Raw genomic sequence first — 23854 nt, 5'->3', positions numbered from 1 at the left:
ACTCAACATTAAAATTTATTAATCTGTTTAACTTAAACAACAAATGTGGTTAAATTTTACTGAAAAATTTTATGGACAGGAGCAAAATTAACATTATTAAAGGGATGTTCTTTGGAAGATTGTACTGATATCTTCTTCATAATGTTATTTAAGCATTAAAAAATGGTTCTTAAACATCTCTAAACACCTTTGTATGTCAACTATTTAGAAATTTACCTACTTTTGCCTTGAATTTATTTATATAATTTTGATAATTGTGGTGAAATAAAAATTGATTCACTTAAATTTACTAAACATCCTACAGTGTGTCAGGAGCCATGCTAGATTCTGTAATGTGCTCCAGAAGTTCAATTTACTGCCCTCTATGAAATAAATACTTTCTTCCAATTTTCCTTAAAGAACATACTTTCATCTCAAGATGCATAAGTTTTGCCAAAGAGTTCATCACTCACTTCTCAATACTTTTGTTATGTTTAATATCTATAGCTTTATGGTAAAGTGAGGTTAGCTGAGGATAATTGTGCTCCAATATTATGCTCGAGTAGGGTTAATTGAAGAAGCATTTGTCCCAATATAAAGGCATTATTGAAGACCAGTTTGTTTATTCTTTTTTTATATTACAGAATATTTATTATGAATTTTTTCAAGTTGACATTGTCAGTGTTTCTCCAAAGTAGTTTCTCTTTATACACAACTTTGAATTACAGCATAATAGAATTTAGAATCTTGAAGAGCCTCTATTTTGATGTTATTGTCAAACAACAAAAAATTCTAGCACAAGACAAGGAGATTCATCCTCACCTCAGATCCTTATTTCCCAGGGACAAGCATTGTTTTAGTTCCACTTAGCCAAATATATTTTAATTGATTATTATTCCTCCCTCCATGGAGATTTTAAATTCATTGGCATTGTCTAGTAACATACTGACACATTCATTAAATCCTAGAAGTGTGCCAACCATATCCGTGTCACAGATTGACAAAGAGCAAATCCATGATTCTTATCCACAGATCTCAATTGTAGAAGCTATAATGCACTTATTATGTCTTAGGTGGCCATAGATACCTTAGAAATAGCTTATGACAAATTTTATATACTTTCTTTGCCTTGGTGAAATGTAGTATCCTTCCTTTACTCCCTGGCATAATTCCTTTTATTCTTCAAGATCAGTTCAAATGATAACTTTTCTTTTGATGTCACTTTTGTTTTCCTGATAGAATTAGCTGAGCATTCTCCTTGATTCTCATAACACTATTGTAGTATCTATCACATTACACAGGTTTTGTTTTTTTGTCAGTTTGTTTACTTTTTTTTAACGTCTTTTTTGGAGTAAAATTGCTTTACAATGTTGTGTTAGTTTCTGCTGTATAACAAAGTGAATCAGCTATATGCATACATATATCCCCATATCCCCTCCCTCTTGCATCTCCCTCCCACCCTCCTTATCTCACCGCTCTAGGTGGTCACAAATCACCAAGCTGATCTCCCTGTGCTATGCAGCTGCTTCCAACTAGCTATCTATTTTACATTTGGTAGTGCATATATGTCAATGCTACTCTCTCACTTTGTTCCAGCTTGCCCTTCCCCTTCCCTGTGTCCTCTAGTCCATTCTCTGCATCTTTATTCCTGTCCTGCTGACATTCCTTAGTCTTTCTGCATGTTCTTAGTGCCCTTACATTGGGATTTGGTCAACAAATCTGTAGTCATTCATTCATGTAATAAAATCTTAAATAATTCACATATTCTAGGTTGAAAAAGAATTTGCTGCTAGAAATAAGATAAGCATGTTTCACTAAGTGAGGAAATATTACCCATAACCTTTACTCCAAAATGCTTTTCATCCTTTTTCCAACTTCCGTCATATATTAGAGCCATGTTTTTCAACCCTGGATACTCATTAGAACCACCTGGGGGATTTTTAAAAATTCAGATGCTTATGCTATAGTTCAGATTAATTAAATCAGCATTTATTAAAAAATCTTCAGTTTGAACTATATTTAAAATAGATAACCAACAAGGACCTGCTGTATAGCACAGGTAACTCTACTCAATATTCTGTAACAAGCTAAATGGGAAAAGAATTTGGAAAAGAAGACATATATATATATATATATATATATATATATATATATATATATATGTATACATATAACTGAATCACTTTGCTCTACACCTGAAACTAACACAACATTGTAAATCAAATATACTCCAATATAAAATAAAAATTAAAAAAATAATCTCCAGTTGATTACAATGTGTAGTTAAGAACCAGTGATCTAGAGCTGCACTGTGTAATATAGTGACCACTAGCCATGTGGGGCCATTTAATTTACATTTATGAAAATTAAATAAAATTTTAAATTCTATTCCTGAGTCACACTAGCCACATTGCTCAACAACCATATATGGCTAGCAGCTACCATATTGGACAATAGAGAATTACAGAACATTTCTCTCATTGCAGAACATTTTATTGCACAGTGTTAATAAAGACTTGATACTCAAAGAAAGGCCTGTATTCCATCATCATTAGCCTCATATAAGATTTTGATTAATATGGATATTCAAGTTTCAGAAGCTTAAGATCATTGACATATATTCTTATTTGTTAATAATGGATTTAAATAGCAGATTTAGTCAGATTTAATGTTTTAATTAGTGACATCAAACTATATATTATTTACTCAATTATTCATTAAAAATTATTCTTTGAGCACCGACTATTTGTTAGGCATTTTGCTACTATAAGCTGGGTGCATACTGGGGAACAAAATAAAATGGTTCAGGGTTCTTTTGGGAATTGGATAAACATTTAAAACAAAGATACAGAGAGAGAGAAAGACAATTATTCTAAGTGCCATGTAGGACCAAGTAAGATAAGGCCAGCAGGGAAGGACTCAAAAAAGGTAAGATTAAATCTAATATCTGAAAAATAAGAGTCAGAAATGATGATTATGAAGATTGCTTACTCATAAGTAAGTTTCGCTTGTGACCATCCATATAGATTGTGAACATCGTAATGCAAAACAGATGATCCATCACTAAGAATCTGCTCAGTTTCCATACACACGGTTCTGAAATGTAATCCATCAGTTCTTTCTGTGAGTTCTGGGGAGAATGAATAAAAAATATTAATATGTTATAAAGTAACCTATATTGAAATATGTAAATTGTAACTATAAATTATTTTGGCAAAACATTAATCATTGTTTGAAAATATTGTTGATTTTTTAACCGTTTGTGCACTTTGTTTATGCTAATTATAAATGAAAAAAATGGTCTTCAATGTGATTGCAGTTACAGTTGTGACTGGAAAATATGTGCACAATTTTACTATATTCAATAATAAAAATGTTACTAATTAACATGAACTCATAAAAACCTGAAAAGTAAGTGTACTCCGAAAAGTCTACTAAATTTTATGCATTTAGATAAGAAATACTGATTAAATAGATTTTAAAAAAAAATCCATATGCTAACATAAAGCCCTGGCATATTTTCTGTTTCAGATGCAAATTTTCAGAGCTTTGCCATCACTTGATATGTAACTGTTTATGCAGTTTACTGCCTACATAAGAGCATGAGGATGAATCCTGAAAGACTGTGCTTTTCCCTCCTAGGTCAGGGACAACCAAAGAAGTGTTGTTAGCATTTTTTCACTTTTTTCCTAATAAAGAGAAACTTTAAAAAATCTTTATAAAAGATTTTAATTTTTTATCTTAAAGAATATTGAGAATTCTCAAATCTGGGAAGATTCTTAAGACAATCAAAGTAACAACTTCAAATTTAGAAATGTAGTCATATAGATAAAACATGTTTCTTGAGTTTTCTTCTTGAAGTAATGTTAGATGATTTAGATGATATTGGTAATGGGTTGAGGTGTGGTCCAGTGTGTAGATGGGTAGTGAGCACTGGAAATGTGAATCCTGTTCTCTATGTCATAAGGTATACAAACCTGATTAATAAATAATAATAGCATGATAACAGCCAAGGCACAGCAGCAATATTGTACCTGGGAAATAAGGTGGATAATTTAGCTCTGTATTTCTGCATTGATTAGTAGTTGTTCCATTTACAAAGCTTGCTGGTTCATTCATATCCTTAAAAAGAGAAAGAAAAGTAAACAAAAAACAAATTTAGGGCATATCTTCTTAAAAGAACTAATTCAGACACCCAGTAAGTTAAAGTAGGATATTTGAATAATAGTACTTTACTATTCTAAAAAGCAAAAGTATAAGGCATCTCAACAATACTAAAGAATTTAGTTTAGCTCAGTCTTTCTTAACGTTTTATAATTCACATCTCCTTTTGAAAACCATAAAATGTCCTATTTTTCTCTGTAGATAAAATCTATATAAAAGTGAATTGTTTTCTATGTTTTTAGACATTAAATTATAATAGTGTATATTCCCCCATGACTTTCCCTCCATTTCTGCCCTGGAGTGTTGTATCAACTTTTTTAAAACAATGGTTTGTGGTTTTTAAAACCACAAGGTAATAGTTTACAAATACAGAAAATTTCAAAGAGTATCTCTATTGAGTACACATTTCAGAATTTTAGTAACCATATATAAACGGACCATCATATAAATATATAAATTAATTGCCATTTAAAGGTGATTCCTCCATCATAAAAAGGTTATCTTTTCTGGATCAAGATATAATTATTGGGGATATATTTAATGGAATCCCTTATAGTACATAACTTTATATAATTAAAAAAACTATCTTTATACAACTTTACATCCTCAAGGCTTATACATAACAGCACCCCTATAAGGTTTTTAATTTAAAAAGTAAGTAAATTAATGCATACATATCAAAAAATCAGCAGAATAGAAATGTCACCTCCAAAAATCCAGATAAGTATTATGTAAATATCTCCTGTATTAAATATTTACTTGTGATAAAGTAAATTCTTTTTATGCTATCTCAAAATTATAATAAAAATCTTATTGCCAGCATTTTAAAGTTAAAATTAAGATATTATTTAGGAGATGATTTTGCTACATCTGCAAGAGTTTATGACTTCTTACACCAAAGACTGACAGTCGAGTGTGAGACATATCTATATCGAATGAAAATAAAATAAATATTTATAAGCATTTATATATCATTATATAAAGAGACTATTTTGGTTTCTTGGTCAAGTTGAATATATTCAACTTAATATTCAGGAAAAAGCAACTAAATACTTAAACTGAATTGTTAAACTGCATTTTACCAGTCTTTTGCATAAGAAGGTTCTACGGAAAAAATGAGTGAGCTAATTTCATAAAGAATACTCTGTTAACATTATTAAAATCTAGTAAGAATTTTGCATAATCAATACACAATAAATAACTTAAACTATAAATTTCTTGAAGTTTACTTACAATCCACAAGCCATCAAACTTCATCTGGTTATTGTAGAAATCTATAATTTCCCTTGTCCACCACTCTGCTGTGGAGTTCCTGAAGAAATCTGGAAAAGCTACATGAGTTCTGGAACCCTGTTAAAACAAAATTTAGACCCACATATAGAAAATCGTAAGAGAGACCAGTCAGTCAGACATTTATCTGTCAGATTCACAAGTGATAGTGAAGGCAGCCTGATCTCAACTTTAATGAATGTGTATAATTTTCCTACAGCCACTCAAGCCTATGTGTGTTATTAAATCTAAACTGAGTTTCTTATAGACAGCATATACAAAATTTACAAACTGTTAACTAGACTAAGAAAAAAAGAGAAGATGAGAATTACAGCTAATGTCACAGAAATAGAAAGGATCGTAAGAGGCCATGATAAATAATTATACAACAGACTAGATAACCTAGAAGAAATGGACACATTTCTAGTTTCAGACAACTTAACAATATCTGATGAGTAGAGATGCAAACATCCTCAACCAAAATATTAGCAATCACATTCAAGAGCACATTAAAAGGCTCATACACCATGAATAAGTGGGATTTTTCCCTGTGAGGCAAGGATTATTTAACATACAAAAATCAATCATTGTGATTCAGTACATCAACGGAATGAATGATAAAATTCACATGGTCAGGGCTTCCCTGGTGGCACAGTGGTTGAGAGTCCACCTGCCGATGCAGGGGACACGGGTTCGTGCCCCAGTCTGGGAAGATCCCACATGCCATGGAGCGGCTGGGCTCGTGAGCCATGGCTGCTGAGCCTGCACATCCTGAGCCTGTGCTCCTCAATGGGAGAGGCCACAACAGTGAGAGGCCTGTGTACCACAAAAAAAAAAAAAAAAAAAAAAAAAAAACAACACAGGGTCATACCAATAAGCAATGCAGAAAATCTATTTGATAAAATTCAACACTCTTTCATGATAAAAACTCTCAACAAACTAAGAATAGAAAGAAATTACCTCAACATGATAAAGGCTCTATAATAAATGCCCACAGCTAATATACTCATTTAGAAAAAAAACTTTCAGAGTTTTAGTTCATATCAGAAACAAGACAAGTATGCTCACTCTTGCCACTTCTATTTAACATAGTCCTGGCAATCCTAGCCCAACTAACTAGAAATAAATAAGGGGGAAAAAAAAGCACCCTAATCAGAAAGGAAGAAGTGAAAGTGTCCCTGTTTGTAGACGATGTAATCTTATATGTAGAAATCTCTAAAGAACACACACACACACACACAACTATTAGAACTAATAAATACATTCAGGAAAGTGGGGATACAAAATCAACATGCAAAAATCAGTAACATCTCTATAGACTGAAATGAACTGTTTGAAAGGAAAATAATCTTATTTACAGTAGCAACAAACAACAATAAAATACTTAGGAATAAACTTGACTAAGGAGATGAAAGATTTGTACACTGAAAACTACAAAACATTACTGAAAGCTATTGAAGAAGAAACAGAAAAATGGAAAGATAATCCATGCTCATGAACTGAAATAATTAATATTGTGAAAATGTCCATAGTATTGAAAGCAATCCGTAGATTCAATGCAACCCCTGTCAAAATCCCAATGGCATCTTTTACAGAAATATAAAAAACAATCCTACAATGTATTTGGAAACATGAAAGTCCCTGAATAGGCAAAATAATCTTGAGTAAGTAGAACAAAGCTGAAGGCATCACATTTCCTGATTTCAAAATATATTCCAAAGCTACAGTAATTAAAAGTATCGTCTTGGAGGTGTGGAGATCTACTCATTTTGTGGACACCCAAGACAAGCCTCTATCCTCCTTCCTCCCCTCCAGTACCTCCTATTGGTAGAACCTATGCGGGAGCCAGATGGCAAAGCAGCGACACGGTGAGCAGCCACAACTCCAACATCCCAGAGTTTGGCAGGATGGGCCTGGAGTCGGATTATAGCTGCTCAAAGACCACCAGAGCACTCCGGTGGATGAAAGGCTCTTGGTGCTGCAGCAAGGAGTTAGTGCTGTGCCTCTGAAGTGGGAGAGCCAACTTCAGGACACGGGTCCACAAGAGACCTCCCAGCTCCACATAATATCAAGCAGCGAAAATCTCCCAGGGATCTCCATCTCAACACCAGCACCCAGCTTCAGTCAACGACCAGCAAGCTACAGTGCTGGTCACCCTATGCCAAGCAACTAGCAAGGCAGGAACACAACCCCACCCATTAGCAGAGAGGATATCTAAAAACATAATAAGGCCACAGGCACCCCAAAACACACCACCAGACGTGGACCTGTCCACCAGAAAGACAAGATCGAGCTTCAACCACCAGAACACAGGCATTATTCCCCCCCACCAGGAAGCCTACACAACCTACTGAAACAACCTTAGCCACGGGGGACAGACACCAAAAACAACGGGAACTACGAATCTGCAGCCTGCAAAAAGGAGACCCCAAACACAGTAACATAAGCAAAATGAGAAAGCAGAAAAACACACAGCAGGTGAAGGAGCAAGATAAAAACCTACCAGACCTAACAAATGAAGAGGTAATAGGCAGTCTACCTGAAAAAGAATTCAGAATAATGATAGTAAAGCTGATCCAAGATTCTATTTCCCAGATCCAAAATCTTGGAAATAGAATAGACAATATGCAAGAAACAGTTAACAAGGACCTAGAAGAACTAAAGATGAATCAAGCATCGATTAAAAACACAATAAATGAAATGAAAAATACTCTAGATGGGATCAATAGCAGAATAACTGAGGCAGAAGAACGGATAAGTGAGGTGGAAGATAAAATAGTGGAAATAACTGATGCAGAGAAAAATAAAGAAAAAAGAATGAAAAGAACAGAGGACAGTCTCAGAGACCTCTGGGACAACATTAAACGCACCAACATTCGAATTATAGGGGTTCCAGAAGAAGAAGAGAAAAAGAAAGGGACTGAGAAAATATTTGAAGAGATTATAGTTGAAAACTTCCCTAATATGGGAAAGGAAATAGTTAATCAAGTCCAGGAGGCACAGAGAGTCCCATACAGAATAAATCCAAGAAGAAATACGCCAAGACACATATTAATCAAACTGTCAAAAATTAAACACAAAGAAATCATATTAAAAGCAGCAAGGGAAAAACAACAAATAACACACAAGGGAATCCCCATCAGGTTAACAGCTGATCTCTCAGCAGAAACTCTACAAGCCAGAAGGGAGTGGCAGGACATAATTAAAGTGATGAAGGAGAGAAACCTGCAACCAAGATTACTCTACCCAGCAAGGATCTCATTCAGATTTGATGGAGAAATTAAAACGTTTACAGACAAGCAAAAGCTGAGAGAGTTCAGCACCACCAAACCAGCTTTACAACAAATGCTAAAGGAACTTCTCTAGGCAAGAAACACAACAGAAGGACTATACCTACAATAACGAACCCAAAGCCATTAAGGAAATGGGAATAGGAACATACATATCAATAATTACCTTAAATGTAAATGGACTAAATGTTCCCACCAAAAGACACAGAGTGGCTGAATGGATACAAAAACAAGACCCATATATATGCTGTCTACAAGAGACCCACTTCAGACCTAGAGACACATACAGATTGAAAGTAAGGGGATGGAAAAAGATATTCCATGCAAATGGAAATCAAAAGAAAGCTGGAGTAGCAATTCTTATATCAGACAAAATAGACTTTAAAATAAAGACTATTAGAAGAGACAAAGAAGGACACTACATAACGATAAAGGGATCGATCCAAGAAGAAGATATAACAATTGTAAATATTTATGCACCCAACATAGGAGCACCTCAATACATAAGGCAAATACTAACAGTCATAAAAGGGGAAATCGACAGTAACACAATCATAGTAGGGGACTTTAACACCCCACTTTCACCAATGGACAGATCATCCAAAATGAAAATAAATAAGGAAACACAAGCTTTAAATGATACATTAAACAAGATGGACTTAATTGATATTTATAGGACATTCCACCCAAAAACAACAGAATACACATTTTTCTCAAGTGCTCATGGAACATTCTCCAGGATAGATCATATCTTGGGTCACAAATCAAGCCTTGGTAAATTTAAGAAAATTGAAATTGTATCAAGTATCTTTTCCGACCACAATGCTATGAGACTAGACATCAATTACAGGAAAAGATCTGTAAAAAATACAAACACATGGAGGCTAAACAATACACTACTCAATAACGAAGTGATCACTGAAGAAATCAAAGAGGAAATTAAAAAATACCTAGAAATAAATGACGATAGAAACACGACGACCCAAAACCTATGGGACGCAGCAAAAGCAGTTCTAAGGGGGAAGTTTATAGCAATACAATCCCACCTTAAGAAACAGGAAACATCTCGAGTAAACAACCTGACCCTGCACCTAAAGCAATTAGAGAAAGAAGAACAAAAAACCCCCAAAGTTAGCAGAAGGAAAGAAATCATAAAGATCAGATCAGAAATAAATGAAAAAGAAATGAAGGAAACGATAGCAAAGATCAACCAAACTAAAAGCTGGTTCTTTGAGAAGATAAACAAAATTGACAAACCATTAGCCAGACTCATCAAGAAAAGAAGGGAGAAGACTCAAATCAGTAGAATTAGAAATGAAAAAGGAGAAGTAACAACTGACACTGCAGAAATACAAAAGATCATGAGAGATTACTATAAGCAACTCTATGCCAATAAAATGGACAACCTGGAAGAAATGGACAAATTCTTAGAAATGCACAACCTACCAAGACTGACTCTGGAAGAAATAGAAAATATGAATAGACCAATCACAAGCACTGAAATTGAAACTGTGATTAAAAATCTTCCATCAAACAAAAGCCCAGGACCAGATGGCTTCACAGGCGAATTCTATCAAACATTTAGAGAAGAGCTAACACCCATCCTTCTCAAACTCTTCCAAACAATATCAGAGGAAGGAACACTCCCAAACTCATTCTACGAGGCCACCATCACCTTGATACCAAAACCAGGCAAGGATGTCACAAAGAAAGAAAACTACAGGCCAATATCACTGATGAACATAGATGCAAAAATCCTCAACAAAATACTAGCAAACAGAATCCAACAGCACATTAAAAGGATCATACACCATGATCAAGTGGGGTTTATTCCAGGAATGCAAGGATTCTTCAATATACGCAAATCAATCAATGTGATACACCATATTAACAAGTTGAAGGAGAAAAACCATATGATCATCTCAATAGATGCAGAGAAAGCTTTCGACAAAATTCAACACCCATTTATGATAAAAACCCTGCAGAAAGTAGGCATAGAGGGAACTTTTCTCAACATAATAAAGGCCATATATGACAAACCCACAGCCAACATTGTCCTCAATGGTGAAAAACTGAAACCATTTCCACTAAGATCAGGAACAAGACAAGGCTGCCCACTCTCACCACTCTTATTCAACATAGTTTTGGAAGTTTTAGCCACAGCAATCAGAGAAGAAAAGGAAATAAAAGGATTCCAAATTGGAAAAGAAGAAGTAAAGCTGTCACTGTTTGCAGATGACATGATACTATACATAGAGAATCCTAAAGATGCTACCGAAAAACTACTAGAGCTAATCAATGAATTTGGTAAAGTAGCAGGATACAAAATTAATGCACAGAAATCTCTGGCATTCCTGTACACTAATGATGAATAATCTGAAAATGAAATCAAGAAAACACTCCCATTTACCATTGCAAGAAAAAGAATAAAATATCTAGGAATAAACCTACCTAAGGAGACAAAAGACCTGTATGCAGAAAATTATAAGACACTGATGAAAGAAATTAAAGACGATATAAATAGATGGAGAGATATACCATGCTCCTGGATTGGAAGAATCAATATTGTGAAAATGACTCTACTACCCAAAGCAATCTACAGATTCAATGCAATCCCTATCAAACTACCACTGGCATTTTTCACAGAAGTAGAACAAAAAATTTCAAAATTTGTTTGGAAAAACAAAAGACCCCGAATAGCCAAAGCAATCTTGAGAACGAAAAACGGAGCTGGAGGAATCAGGCTGCCTGACTTCAGACTATACTACAAAGCTACAGTAATTAAGACAGTGTGGTACTGGCATAAAAACAGAAAGATAGATCAGTGGATCAGGATAGAAAGCCCAGAGATAAACCCACGCACATATGGCCAACTTATCTTTGATAAAGGAGGCAGGAATGTACAGTGGAGAAAGGACAGTCTCTTCAATAAGTGGTGCTGGGAAAACTGGACAGGGACACGTAAAAGTATGAGATTAGATCATTCCCTAACACCATACACAAAAATAAGCTCAAAATGGATTAAAGACCTAAATGTAAGGCCAGAAACTATCAAACTCTTAGAGGAAAACATAGGTAGAACACTCTATGACATAAATCACAGCAAGATCCTTTTGGACCCACCTCCTAGAGAAATGGAAATAAAAACAAAGATAAACAAATGGGACCTAATGAAACTTCAAAGCTTTTGCACAGCAAAGGAAACCATAAACAAGACCAAAAGACAACCCTCAGAATGGGAGAAAATATTTGCAAATGAAGCAACTGACAAAGGATTAATCTCCAAAATTTATAAACAGCTCATGCAGCTCAATAGCAAAAAAACAAACAACCCAATCCAAAAATGGGCAGAAGACTTAAATAGGCATTTCTCCAAAGAAGATATACAGACTGCCAACAAACACATGAAAGAATGCTCAACATCATTAATCATTAGAGAAATGCAAATCAAAACTACAATGAGATATCATCTCACACCAGTCAGAATGGCCATCATCAAGAAATCTAGAAACAATAAATGCTGGAGAGGGTGTGGAGAAAAGGGAACACTCTTGCACTGCTGGTGGGAATGTGAATTGGTACAGCCACTATGGAGAACATTATGGAGGTTCCTTAAAAAACTAAAAATAGAACTACCATATGACCCAGCAATCCCACTACTAGGCATATACCCTGAGAAAACCATAATTCAAAAAGAGACATGTACCAAAATGTTCATTGCAGCTCTATTCACAATAGCCCGGAGCTGGAAACAACCTAAGTGTCCATCATCGGATGAATGGATAAAGAAGATGTGGCACATATATACAATGGAATATTACTCAGCCATAAAAAGAAACGAAACTGAGCTATTTGTAATGAGGTGGATAGACCTAGAGTCTGTCATACAGAGTGAAGTAAGTCAGAAAGAGAAAGACAAATACCGTATGCTAACACATATATATGGAATTAAAAAAAAAATGTCATGAAGAACCTAGGGGTAAAACGGGAATAAAGACACAGACCTATTTGAGAATGGACTTGAGGATATGGGGAAGGGGAAGGGTAAGCTGTGACAAAGGGAAAGAGAGGCATGGACATATATACACTACCAAACGTAAGGTAGATAGATAGTGGGAAGCAGCCGCAGAGCACAGGGAGATCAGCTTGGTGCTTTGTGACCGCCTGGAGGGGTGGATGGGGAGGGTGGGAGGGAGGGAGATGCATGAGGGAGGGGATGTGGGAACAGATGTATATGTATGACTGATTCACTTTGTTATAAAGCAGAAACTAATAAAAAAAAAAAAGTATCGTCTTGGCATAAAAATAAAGACATAGGCCAATGGCACATGAAATCAATCCACACATGTATAGTCAACTGAATTTTGACAAGGGTGCCAAGAGTATACAATGAGGAAAGTATAGTCTATTTAACGAATGGTGCTGGGAAAACTGGATATTCACATGTGGAAGAATGAAATCAGATCCTTATCTTACACAGTAGACAAAAATCAAACCACAATGGACTAAAGACCTAAATGTAACACCCAAAACTGCAAAACTTCTAGGAAAAAACATAAGGGAAAAGCTTCATGACAATGGTCTTGGCAAAGATTTCATGGATATGACACCAAAAGCACAGGCAAAAAACCAAAAATAGATCAGTGAGACTAAATCAAACTAAAAAGTTTTTGCACAAAATAAGAAACAATCAATGAAGTGAAAATGTAACCTACAACCCAATAGAGAAAACACTATAACTCACTTAGATAATGGGCAAAGATTTGAATAGACATTTCTCTAAAGAACACATACAAATGGCCAACAGATAGATGAAAAAATGTTCAACATCACTAGTCATCAGGGAAATGCAAATCAAAACCACAGTGAGATGTCACCTCACACCTGTTGGGATGTCTATTATCCATAAAAGAGGGAAAACAAGTGCTGGTGAAGATGTGGAGAAACTGGATGCCTGTACACTGTTAGTGGGAATGAAAAATGGTGCAGCCACTGAGAAAAACAGTATTAAAATTCTTCCAAAAATTAAAAATAGAACTACCATATGATCCAGCACTCCCATTTGGGGACATTTATCCAAAAAGACCTAAAATCAGGATCTCAAAGAGGTATCTGAACTCCTATATTTATTGCTACATTATTTACAAGAGTGAAGATATTGAAATAAATTAAATGTCCATTGATGGATGAATTGATAAAGAAAATGTGGTATATACAATGGAGTTCTATTCAGTCTTCAAACAGAAGGAGATTCTCCAATACGGGGCAACATGAATAAACCTTAAGGACACTATGCTGAGTAAAATCAGCCATTTATAGAAAGACAAATACTGCACAATTCCACTTATAGGAGGTATCTAAAATAGTCAAACTCATAGAATCTGAGAGTTGACTGGTAGTTGCCAGGGGCTGGGGTTCCAGGGGTAATTGGGAGTTGCTATTCAATAGTCATAAAGTGTCAATTACACGAGATGAATAAGTTCTAATGATCTTCTGTACAACACTGTCCCTAGGGTGAAGGATGCTATATCTTAAACTTAAAATTTTAAGAGTAAGTGTCATATTAAGCATTCTTACTACAAAAAAATTTAAATTAAAAAGAAAAGAATTGTTCCTTGGATTAAATACAATAAAATGTAAAATTGCTTCATAGAGTGACTGAAACATGTTGGTATTTTAAAAAATAAATAAATCTGATTTAATATGGTCTGATACAGAGAATTAGAAAATAAGCCATCACTTTTTTTAAGGAAAGTATTAAAATTGAATTATTGGTCAAAGTCGTCATTAAATCCCAGTGCTGAATTTCTTTCAGTTAAATAGTTAATCAATATGAAACTTACATTAACAGCTTCATCTATTAGACTTTCATCTTTTGTTACATTTGGCAAATCTGGCCAAACCTACAAAGAGAGAAGAAATGGGAAACCAGTTCAAAATAAATTCAGTGTGGTATGACTGTTGTAAACAAAGTGTAATAGAGTTTTAGAAGCATATTACAGACTCAAGATCCCAGATCAGCAATTCCTTCAATTATTTTTTTCAGTTTGTGTTCTGGTATATGTATCATTTGCAAACTATTCCCATTTTCCATATTAATCTCCTCTTTAGTAGGGCAAATAAGGAAAAGAATACCATCCTTTGTGGTCAGTAGCGATTTTGCAAACAATGCATGTAACCAAAAGGTCTGGTCAAGAATTAATATGAAAAGCATATGCTAAATTTAATTTAATGTGGTATATTAAAACTCTTTCTACAATTACCCCAGGATTAAAATCTAAAAACAAAAAGTATATATTTATATTAAAGGTATTGAAGAACTGAGTTGGAGGATGCCATGCTGAGGCAAATATCTTCTTGGTTTTTGCAGTTAGTACTAAATCCTCCTCTTTCCCACACACCTACTCGAGCCCCTGCCCCCCGCCTACCAATGTTTTCTTCTACCGCAACCACAAACACAGAACAGAGCCCAAATTCAATCAGGCCAAAAGCTCTGGGATTTAAATCTATGTTGTAAAAATTAGAAAGTCCCATATAAAAATGTAAATAATCCACAGAGTGGTAATTACATACAAGGAATTAGTTGCTGATAGAGAATAGTGCTTGAAAGGTAGAAATCTGAGAAAATGTATGGAATGAGAAAATATAAAATGAGGAGAAAGTAAGAAGAAAAAGAATCCCTTTCTATAGCCACTAGTGTATACCTGTAATGTTTCTTAAAACATTGTGATTTTTCACTGTTTATCACATAATTTTTTCTATTTTACTTTTACCGTTTTAATTTGAAATATTTTCAGACTTATAGAAATGTCACCAACATTATATCTAGTGTTTTTCTATACACTTCACTATGCTTCCCCTAATATTAACATATTTATAACCACTGTACAATTATCAAAACCAAGATATTAACATTAGTAGAATATTATTAACTAATCTACAGTCTATGTTCGAATTTCACCACTTTTATCACTAGCATTCTATTTTTGGTCCAAGATCCAAAAAGGCTCCCATATTTCATTAATTACATCTCCCATTATGGGATTTTTTTTCATTCTAGTTATGACTAGTGGATTTTTTCTTTACTCTTTATATATAAGCAAAATCAGGATGCTTTCTATAATGTGTTAATATACACAGGTTGAGATATTATTGCTTAAATTAAATACAATGAATTATATTCCCTGTTCAAGTCAGGAATACTATAAGTATAGCTTTTACAAACATTGTTTCTTTTATCAATGAGATGTTTTTAAGAGAAGTACAAACATTTAAATGACCCATGTAGTATAGAATAGTGAATAACCATATTATTAATGTAAGTTTTATAATAAAACACAAGAGGTACCAAGAAATACAATAAAAGACAATTTAAAGATGAAACAAATAGTATTTGAACATAGGACATATAAATTCTTTCTTTGTTTCTAATAATTTGGATTGAACTCAAAGAGTATTATTTTATTTATTACCTATTAAGTCATTACATCTCTCCCTCTGAATATGTTTTTAACTGTGGCTTAATTAAATAGAAACTTTCAAATAGCATTTTTATACTTATTTTCTTTCAAGATATCAATTCAGTACCTTTGCCCAACAAATATCATTGGTGTTAGGCCATTTGACAAAGACATCTTTCTCTTGTCCTCTTTCAAAGGCAGGGTAAGGCTTCGTTTCATTCCCTGAAATTGCTGGATCCTAAAATTAAAATGAAATACAATCCAGGTAACTATGGTATAAAAGTATATCCACTTGAGTAGCTCTTATAAAATGTTACAATTTTCCATTATTAGATTATCATTGTATTGTAGTCTCACATGGACTGACAAAGGGACTGATGGCATAAACTTTTTTGTTCTAGTTAGATTGTCTTCTAAATTCCCTAGAAGGAAAATTTAAGAACTTTTGAAAATGTATTAGCTATGATTTCAAGCAAGATTACAGGTGTTTTTTGCTTTGTTTTTATATCTCCATGGGATTTCTGGCTACCTACCTTGCTTTCTGTAAGATATTGATGAAATATTCTTCCCACTGAATCACTAACTTTTTAAAATAAATCTATTTATTTATTTATTTTTAGCTGTGTTGGATCTTCGTTGCTGCGCACAGGCTTTCCCTACTTGTGGCAAGCAGGGGTTACTCTTTGTTGCGGTGCACGGGCTTCTCAGTGTGATGACTTCTCTTGTTGCAGAGCAAGGGCTCTAGGCACGCGGGCTTCAGTAGTTGTGGTGCATACGCTCAGTGTAGTTGTGGCTTGCGGGCTCTAGAGCACAGGCTCAGTAGTTGTGGCACACAGGCATAGTTGCTCCATGGCATGCGGGGTCTTCCCGGGCCAGAGCTCAAACCCGTGTTCCCTGCATTGGCAGGCAGATTCTTAACAGCTGTGCCACCAGGGAAGCCCCTGAATCACTAACTTGAAGGAAAATTTTTAAACATGACAAGCATAAGAAGCAGTCCCAGAGAATAAGTTGAGAATTGTATAGGAATAGAAAATCCATCATCACTTTGTGATAGTGTCTGTAAATTGAGACCAGTCTGTAGCTTGGGTGACTACTAGAAAACAAACTGCCTTTGATTCCCAGCTTTATTTAGTCTTAAATCTCTAAGGATACACCTAAGAATGAAGGTAGCCTGTGGCAGCCATGTAAATGAAATGAAGTGTTAAAGGAAGAAAGATTTAGATTTGGGAGTACAATCCAAAATAATACACTTCATATTCTGAAACACCTTTTCCTTCCTCATTCAGGAGAGAAATCTTAAAAAAACTAAGATAATAAGGCTCAGATAGAATATAAAATATAAACACTGACCAGGACAATAATGTATCTCATCCCCTCACTTCTTATTTTGTCAACAAACTGAGGAAGGTCACGGAATTCTTCATCAATCGTAAAGTCTAGTTGCCTTTCCATGTAATCAGTGTCTGTGTATTGAACATCCTGAAAGATATAAGAATTTTAGTGGGGTAAGATTCAATAGAGGGAGTTTGTCACATTCTATTATACTTATGAAAGTAACAGCAATATGAAAGTTTCAATTCCTAAGAGAATTAATCAAGTAATGCAATGTTCAAGAAATAAAAGTAGCATGTATAGATGCAAAATATTCTAAGAGCAAGTTCGTGTAAGTGCTCTGTTTTGTTAACAGTTCATTAAATAGTCATTTTGATTTAGAAGTACAAGTTCTTTCAAATCAGTATCTTTTGTTATATAATTTCCAAAGGAAATAGGAAGACACAGAAATAAAGGACTTATGAGGTCATGAAATTATATTAAATGGAAATTTGGAATTTTGTACGATATATAGAAATAGGTATTGCTGTATTTCTGGAAACACAAAGCAAATATGGGATAATTTCAAATAATTCTAATATTGCCAAAGGGGAAGAAAGAATTATTAGTAAACCCATCATTAATTATAAAATTATTCTTTTATTATCCACCAAAGTCATTTTTGAAATAACATCCCAAGCTTAAATAAGAAAAATATTGTTTACAAGTAGGTATTTACAAATATATTTAAAGTAATAAATGCTTTATGAAATCTTTCATTTAGGCCTAAATAACATTTAAAAACATTATTTTCGTTAATAGACAATTTCTTCTTCTAGGTGTTATAAAAATATGGCTAGCATAGTAGACCTAATAATGAAAAAATCTCCTTTTTAAAACATCTTTTTCACTTGCGTATTGCTACATCATCAACCTAAACAATTAGTTTCCCTATAATAATGTATTAAGGAACCATATATTGGATTCTACTATAGGTACTGATGTCTTATAAATGAGGTCCTTCTTACTCTTCTTAGAATGAGTTCTTATATACAAAGCATTCTAGATTTCAATGTTTAAATATTACCAGGAGGATACCTGAGATTACTTAATCTTCCTAAAAAATAAAAATCACAGGAAGTGATTATTTCTGGATACATAAGAATATTTACTTTCCCAAACACTAAGGGAAGAAGATATTCTGCAAGCCCACTAATTCTGTATTCTAATATGTCAACTATTGTTTATTTCATGGCAAAAATAACTGTTTCACCTCGAATTCTTTTTGTGTAATTTGTCACATTAGTTGATGAAATAGGTTTCTATGGACTCTTACTCTCATTTAATGAGAAGAGAAGAAATGTGTTTGACTACCTACGAGACCCAAAGCTTCTGAGAGAAAAGCAAGTGCACAGTAACTTGTTTAGTACAACTCACAGCTATGGAATAGGTGAGAAAGAAGGAAAAGGAATGGTATTATTCCTTTATTTTATCCATCTGATAAAGACTACTAATAAAATCTCATATCCAATTCATTTGGTGCTACTAACAAGCACTGATTTTTGCCAAATGCTTAAAATAATTTTCAAGTATATGTGTTTAATTATTTCATTCTGCTTTTATAGGTGACATATTTAACACCATTTTAAAAATTGATATACGTACATAGGGGATCTGAGCAGCCACCATGCCATTATATACTTCTTCAACTTGTGACGTATTTCTGTACCCATAAAGACATAACTGGAATCCCAAAGCCCAATAAGGTGGCATGACTGGTTGGCCAATTACCTTTGAAAAAAAATTATTTGTGAACAAAGAGAATTACTTTATATCATTAAAAAACTTTATTATTATTTTTTTAATGTGAAATCATACTTTATGGTATTGCTTTGTTGCAACTTCTGGAGATGGGCCCAAAAACATATAAAAGTCCAATATTCCTCCAATTATGCGATAAGTTAGAGCAGGAGTTGGTTGAAATGTAACATCTGGAAGTCCAAAATATGATTACATTTTAATCTATGTTATTATTTTATTAAAGTCACATAAAATATGACAAACTAAAAAAAAATTTTTTTACCCATTGCATTGCTGTTAAGTAAGAGAACTCCATGAGCATGGCTCTCATCTTCCAGAGCCATGTAATAGGGATGAAATCCATAGGAATTAAGTTTATACTAAAATTAAAAAAAAAAACATAATATATATTTAAATAATAATAGAATGTGAATTTTGTAAATGTAATATTTAAATTCACTCTACAATTGAACCTAGGAATTTAAATGTTCCTTCATTGCACATATAAACTATGATTGAATTAAACACATTTTTTTAGAAAATCATTTATTTATTATTTGAAGCCTTACTGCATTAGAGAATGTGAATGAATATACAAATGTGTAACACTCACAAATACTGCCACATTAACTTATGTAAAAAAACATTGGTTTTAGGGCTTCCCTCGTGGCGCAGTGGTTGAGAGCCCGCCTGCCGATGCAGGGGAAATGGGTTAATGCCCCAGTCTGGGAAGATCCCACATGCCGCGGAGCAGCTGGGCTTGTGAGCCATGGCCGCTGAGCCTGCGCATATGGCGCCTGTGCTCCACAACGGGAGAGGCCACAACAGTGAGAGGCCCGCGTATCACAAAAACAAAACAAAACACAACAAAAAAAAAACATTGGTTTTAGAATAGTTGGGTTTCTTTTCACAGGTTATGTGTCTTAATTTATTAATAAATTTGTACTTCTTTTTAAATAATAGAATGCTCTATAAATGATTAAACTGATCAAAGTACTCAAACTCTTTAAGTACTTAATGTGATAATATTTAAGTTTATATAATATTTTGATAATATTTTAAACATTAATACGCTGTTTATATACAAAGCATTTAATTTCATTTTCAGCTAGATCTTTTCATTTTTCAGAATAGAAAATCTATACTCGGGGTCATGAAATATCTTGTCAAGATTACAAAGCTTACAAGTTGATGATCCCTAATCAAATTGATATCATTGACACACACTGAACCCCAGTAACTGATTAGCATGTGAAAGAAAATTTATATATTAAGAATCAAGGTTATATTAAACTAATAATGCCAATACTAATGTTGAAGGGATTTTTCTGTTTTTTTTTTTTTTTGGCCCCACTGCAGGGCATGTGGGATCTTACTTCCCAGGCCAGGGATTGAACCCATGCCCTGCAGTAGGAGCATGGAGTCTTAACCACTTGGCTGCCAGGGAAGCCTCTGAAGGATTTTAAAGAGGTAAATTTTGGTAGAACATATTCTTTCAAGTGGAATAAATGAAAAACAGCTTTCATAAGTCTGAGCTATTGTGATACAAATAAAAGTTGTATGAGCACCTAACAATAAAAAGTGGTTATGACATTATACACATTTATAATCTCATACTGAATATATACTTTAAGTTAACATCACATGTGAAAAATGGAAATGAGCGAGTATTTTTATTAAAATGTATTTTCCATTATATGTTTAGAATAATTATAGTTTATATCAATTGTGCAATGTATTAAATATTCATGAAATGTACACCATTAATAAGACAAAACATTGGGAAAAGTGATACGAACATATAAAAACATTTTCTAAAACTGTAACTTGCAATATAACCTCATAAAAATGCACAACTGCAGCTTAGGGTAACAAAGGAAAAAGCATTCAAATCTTTATCTAAGGAGTGGAAAAAAATTTCAAGGAGAAGCCAGTTATTTTCTAAAAGCTGAAAGTAAACATGTATTTGACAAGGAATTCTGAATCTGAATGTTCTTTCTATGCAGTTGAGAGGGTAAGGAATTGGGTCACAACCTCACTTCTCACTGTAGTCAATGATGTTATCCATTCGATCCTCTACTTTCACCTGTAATTTATGGTGACTTTTCATTTGTTTTTCAGAAAATCACTCTAGCAGCTCTTGGGATCTCTAGCCTCTTTTCATTGCTTCAATATTGAAGTACAGGCCTACAAAGAAGTGGCTGGGGTCTGAATCATGGTCTTTGTTGCCACTTGGGGTAGTCAAATATTGGTACCTACACCAGGTGGTTGGTCTCTTGTGAACATTCCCCAAGTACGCCAGTTCAGATCTCGCTTAAATGCTGTGTGTTCCATTTCCCCAAAACCATATATATATTCTGATGGTAGGCGTGTAGATATTTGAATGAACTGGTTGTTAAAAGCAAATCCAGGAAGGCGAGAATCCCAACTGAAAACAAAGGAAAACAATTTTATTCCTGTATACATATACAAATAGTATCACAAATAATAATGGTAATTCAATCTTAGGTGTTATAAAAATCAATTGTATTTTTCTCTATAGGCCTTATCATACCCAGATACAAATAGAAATAGATAATTTTTCCAATACATTTTTTTGACTAAGTTAAGGAATATCTAAAATATGTTTCATATATTCATATATTCATAATCTTATTATGGCTATGTGTTTGTCTTTAGACATATATTGCTTTTTAAAATAAAATTAATATAAAGTTATCAGTAATATATGACCTAGAAGTAATATATGTCCTAGGAATTGAAAGTGCTTTATTGTCCTGTTCCCTTGAGATAATCAGTAAATGTTTACTACTTATAGAACAAAAAGAAATCAATATCAAAATAAACTATAAGGTATAATGGATATTTTAATTCTAAACTCTATTACTATTCCCAATCACTTTCTTCTTCTTTTGTTTTGTATTTATAAAAACGTGTTTATGAAAAAAATCCAGAAGAAATGTGCTACAGAGAATGTCATTTGTAAGAAGAAGATAAAAAAAGAAGAAAAGAAAGTTGGCAGGGAAAGGAAACATAAGTATTAAAAAGAATTTGAGACATTCAAATTTTTATATTAATGATTTTGAAAAAGTATTTACTAAAGAGTAATGCTTCCTGAATAACAATAAATAATGCCTCTGCATCAGGAATTTTCTACAAAATCATTTTGCTTCTTATCCTTTGGAACAAAACTATTATCATAACAACAAAATTTTAAAACAATATAAACATAATTTTCTTCATTATTTGTATCCATACTGACAATACCTGAACACATAGTGACAGCATCTTGTAAAGGATAGCAGGGCAAGCTTAAATTACATAGAAGTATCTTTTAATACACTGTAGTTTGTAGAGCTTTTTACCAAATAAAGATAATATTTTAAAATTAGTTTATTCATTAGACATAAAAACATATCTATATGTGTATATCTTAATTTCATTTCATCAATTCCTGGCAAAGATAGTATTAACTCTATCAAATTCCAGGACCAAAAAACTCCAATTTCAATAGTTCTAATAAAATATTTACATAACACATTTCCAACTGCTCATTTTGACAACACTCATCATGCTTTTCAATAGGAGTCTTGGTTTTGGTTCTCAACTTGATTAGAAGAATAGGTCTGATATTTAATAATGAAATTCATCACATCCAAAGTGTAAATAAAATTTTACACCAACTGTTAATGGTTTGCTGACTTTAGTTTTTAAATGTTAAAATAAGCTAAATTATTTAATACATGCACCTAAAACCACTTTTGGTGTGATGACATGCTAGCACAGTGAAAATATCCTTCATATCAAATAATTGAATCACTTACATAATTCTTCCTGTGCTTCTCCTTCGAATCTGGATGCCAAAAGGATTTTCCTTGATTTCAACATCATAAAGTCTATTTTCATAAGTACTTGTTGGTGTAGCTGGAATGTTTAATGGTACTGGAACTTCATATCTCTTATTTTGGGGGTCATAAATCTATTACAGAGAGATAATGAAAACAGGTATGTTTTGTTCTTATTGCCAACATATTAGGTACATATCATTAAATAATTTAAATAATGGTTCAAACAAGAACATTTAGAATTCTTATCATAATTCCTAATTTTGTATCCATGGCCCATATATCTATATAGAATTCTATACACATACATAGATATGTAATGGACTCAAATTATATACTGTATTTTACCTGTTTTAATGTTTTATAATTCATTTTTCCATACAATGAGAAATCTTCAAAAAGAGAACTTTAAAGCTAAATATTCACTTATATGCATACACAAAATTATTTATCACGTCATGGTTAGACAAAGTTGTTTCAATATTTTTGCCTTATGTATGATCTTACAATGAATATTAATGCTAATTTATCTTCATTCATGTCTTTATTTCCCCAGTACAATACTTATAAGTGATAGTATTAGGTCAGAGTATTCTAACATTTTTAGGATCCTTGATAAACTATTGGCAAACTGTTTTCCAGAATTAGTGTACTAATTAATATTCTCACTAAAATGTGTACTCTAATACTATTATATGTTAAACTAAAAAGCATTTATTTCTCAAACTGTCATTTA

At 33.3% G+C, this 23854-nt stretch overlaps 1 protein-coding gene across 1 annotated transcript in view; it reads right to left on the bottom strand.

Annotated features, from left to right (window-relative positions):
- Positions 1-23854, bottom strand: part of SI (sucrase-isomaltase) — a gene marked incomplete at both ends in the record, with an annotated part of 117626 nt that overhangs the window by 20811 nt on the left and 72961 nt on the right. The window contains 11 exons of the mRNA XM_079704827.1: positions 2971-3109; positions 4014-4101; positions 5377-5493; positions 14546-14605; positions 16290-16400; positions 17513-17641; positions 19139-19264; positions 19352-19464; positions 19557-19653; positions 21533-21701; positions 23098-23252. Coding sequence (XP_079560953.1) covers positions 2971-3109; positions 4014-4101; positions 5377-5493; positions 14546-14605; positions 16290-16400; positions 17513-17641; positions 19139-19264; positions 19352-19464; positions 19557-19653; positions 21533-21701; positions 23098-23252 — 1304 coding nt within the window. The remainder of the gene's footprint in view (positions 1-2970; positions 3110-4013; positions 4102-5376; positions 5494-14545; positions 14606-16289; positions 16401-17512; positions 17642-19138; positions 19265-19351; positions 19465-19556; positions 19654-21532; positions 21702-23097; positions 23253-23854) is intronic.

Source organism: Hyperoodon ampullatus (assembly GCF_949752795.1).
Source record: "Hyperoodon ampullatus genome assembly, chromosome: 5".
Lineage (NCBI taxonomy): Eukaryota > Metazoa > Chordata > Mammalia > Artiodactyla > Ziphiidae > Hyperoodon > Hyperoodon ampullatus.
The sequence above is the reverse complement of the archived record's forward strand: the minus strand, read 5'-3'. Positions and strand labels throughout refer to the sequence as shown.